This window comes from Eriocheir sinensis, unplaced genomic scaffold (assembly GCF_024679095.1).
Source record: "Eriocheir sinensis breed Jianghai 21 unplaced genomic scaffold, ASM2467909v1 Scaffold422, whole genome shotgun sequence".
NCBI lineage: Eukaryota > Metazoa > Arthropoda > Malacostraca > Decapoda > Varunidae > Eriocheir > Eriocheir sinensis.
In genome coordinates this window covers 345,667-348,218 of record NW_026111746.1, presented here as the reverse complement: position 1 = coordinate 348,218, position 2,552 = coordinate 345,667, and the positions used below count along the sequence as shown (strand labels likewise).

The 2,552-nt window shown below is 40.8% G+C and overlaps 1 protein-coding gene across 1 annotated transcript; it reads right to left on the bottom strand.

Annotated features, from left to right (window-relative positions):
* Positions 1–489: 489 nt before the first annotated feature.
* Positions 490–2,099, bottom strand: LOC126992232 (zinc finger BED domain-containing protein 4-like). The gene has a single exon (XM_050850894.1). It carries the CDS (start codon positions 2,096–2,098, stop codon positions 728–730), a length of 1,371 nt encoding a protein of 456 aa, XP_050706851.1. The 5' UTR covers position 2,099; the 3' UTR covers positions 490–727.
* Positions 2,100–2,552: the final 453 nt, after the last annotated feature.

The following is a 2,552-nucleotide window of genomic DNA, read 5'->3' as shown; positions in this document are numbered from 1 at the left end:
GGGTATTGACCATTGACCACAATTATTTTGTTTATATTATCATGAGTATTTATTTCATTGCCCATATGTATTGTTTGTACATCATATAATTATCAGTTACACACACACACACACACACACACACACACACACACCACACACACACACACACACATACACACTGAGGGTATAAAAAAATCATCGATATGTACATTTTTTTGGTATTTATTTACATATTTTATATATTTACATATTTCACATATTTACATGTTGTAGGTATTTACTTCATATTTTTATTTAGAAAAAGGAGCATATTGACATTGTCATCACTTAAGCGGCTACGTCTTTCAGATATGAGCTCACCTGCTCTTGAAAATACCCTTTCAGAAGGCACAGATGTAGCTGGGATACACAGAAACTTTTTCACTTGACCCTGCAAGAGATGGAGGAGAGGTGCGTGCTCTTTCCACCAGCACAAAGGATCTTGGTCATGGGAATAATTGGCTCCTCTAAGTACCGCCTCATGTCCACATGTCCTCCAACACTTGGTGGTGCTGCCTGCAGACGTGTTTTTACCGTGTCATCATGTTCTCTCCACAAGTCCAACTTCCCCTCTGTGGATGTCTGTGTGACTTGTGAAGGAACAGCTTGTGATGTTGACTCCCTCTGCGTTTCACTTCTACGCATATAGCTGAGGAGGCGGTCTTGTATGCTTGCCAGGTTTCCTTGGTCAGCAAAGGGCAGTTTTTTAAATCTTGGATCCAGCAATGTCGCTGCTCCAAGAAGGAAATTGCTCTCCAGTGATCCAAACTTTGTCTAATAGTGTTTTTAGCTCCTTTCCCAAAGCAAATGTTGTGTATAATTCACTTCTTTCTGTGTCATTCCTAGAAGACATACAGCTTCGCAGGGCTTTGATCATTGGTATAACTTTTGATAAGCAGGTTATTTTTTCTGATGAAAGTTCTTTAGTTACTAATTCAAAAGGATGTAGCACAGAGATGGATTTTTTTACAGTTTTCAACTCCTCACTTGATAAGCACATGCTACCTCTCCCAAGCACACACAGGGCTGTGGTAACAGCTTGATGTTGCTCCTGAAATCTTTCCAACATATAGAATGTGGAGTTCCACCTCGTTTCCACATCTATTATTAGTTTCTTTTTCTCTGTTCCCTGTTGTACTTGCAATGCACCTAACTTATCAGAAGCTTTCACACTATGGTGAAAGAATGAGACAATGGCTTTGATTTTGTCCTGCACCTCCTTCACTTCCCCTGTGTTCTTTATTGCGTTTTGAACAACAAGATTCAGTGTGTGAGCAAAGCATCCAATGTGTCCTGTTTTTATGATGTCTTTCACTGCTTTTATCATATTGGCAGCATTATCTGTTACTATGCAATAGACTTTTTCCATCACGTTCCATTCCTCACATATCTCTATCAGTGCATCTGCAATGTTTTGTGATGTGTGGTCTACCATTAGTCTCTTTGTTGCCAGTAACCTTGACTTCAGCTCCCATTCTGGTGATATGAAATGGCAAGTCACACTTAGAAATGATTTAGTCTGCCTTGAGGTCCAAAGATCAGAAGTGAGAGTGACAAAACTGGCCCCCTCCAATTCACTTCGCACTTGCTGTACTTGATTTTCGTAGAGAGAAGGAAAATGTGTCCTCATGAGCTCCCTCCTACTAGGAAGAATATAGCGCGGATCGAGCACCTTTACAAATTCCTTGAATCCTTCATTTTCAACCAATGATATAGGTTGCATATCAATAGCTATCATTTTAAGTAGGTGAGAATCAAGGTGTTTTTTCTTTGCTGATTCCGCTGGGTATGCTTGCCTTCTGGTGATGACATTTGCAAGAGTTTGTTGGCGTTGGACTAACCTCCGTGGTGCCGCAAATGTGGCCGTGGATGATCCAGCCTCACCAGGTTGTGATGATCCAGGCTCACCACGTTGCGATGGTCCAGGCTCACCAGGCTGTGATGGTCCAGGCTCACCAGGCTGTGATGGTCCAGGCTCACCAAGTTGTGCTGGTCCAGGCTGTGGTGGTGAATCAGGTCTCTCTATGCTTAGTTCAGAGTATTCTATGGGATGCTTTGTTCGTATATGTCTCATCATTCCCGACGTGCTTCCCGAATAGAAGGAGTTTTTACATATGAGACATGTGACAATGGTGGGTGATGTTTGATCCATGTATGTCCATGCTGGACTTTTTCTCTTCCGTTTGGCATCCATCGCAGGTCATCAGAAGGCACTGTAACAAAAGAATTTTTTTTTATCAAGAGCACACTACTTATTCAAGATATTTGATAATTTGATTTACTAAACAGATGAAATATTATTCTCGACTTTATCTTAGGTAAAAGAAAATGATGATTCAATCTTTATAAATTATACACTTTATAATATTAATGATTAGAAAATACTGTTACGAATACGAACCTCTTTGTGCTGGAGAGAAGTGGAGTAGCTATTGTGGATTGCTTCTTGGAGTTCTTGCTTTGGCTTGCTTCTTGCTTGCTTTGAGAATAATCTGCCCAGTGCCTCATGCCTATATGTAGGGCAAGGGCCA

What these genes read in the sequence shown, in the direction of transcription:
- LOC126992232 (XM_050850894.1), bottom strand. Translation starts at nt 2,098, where the DNA reads ATGATGAGACATATACGAACAAAGCATCCCATAGAATACTCTGAACTA.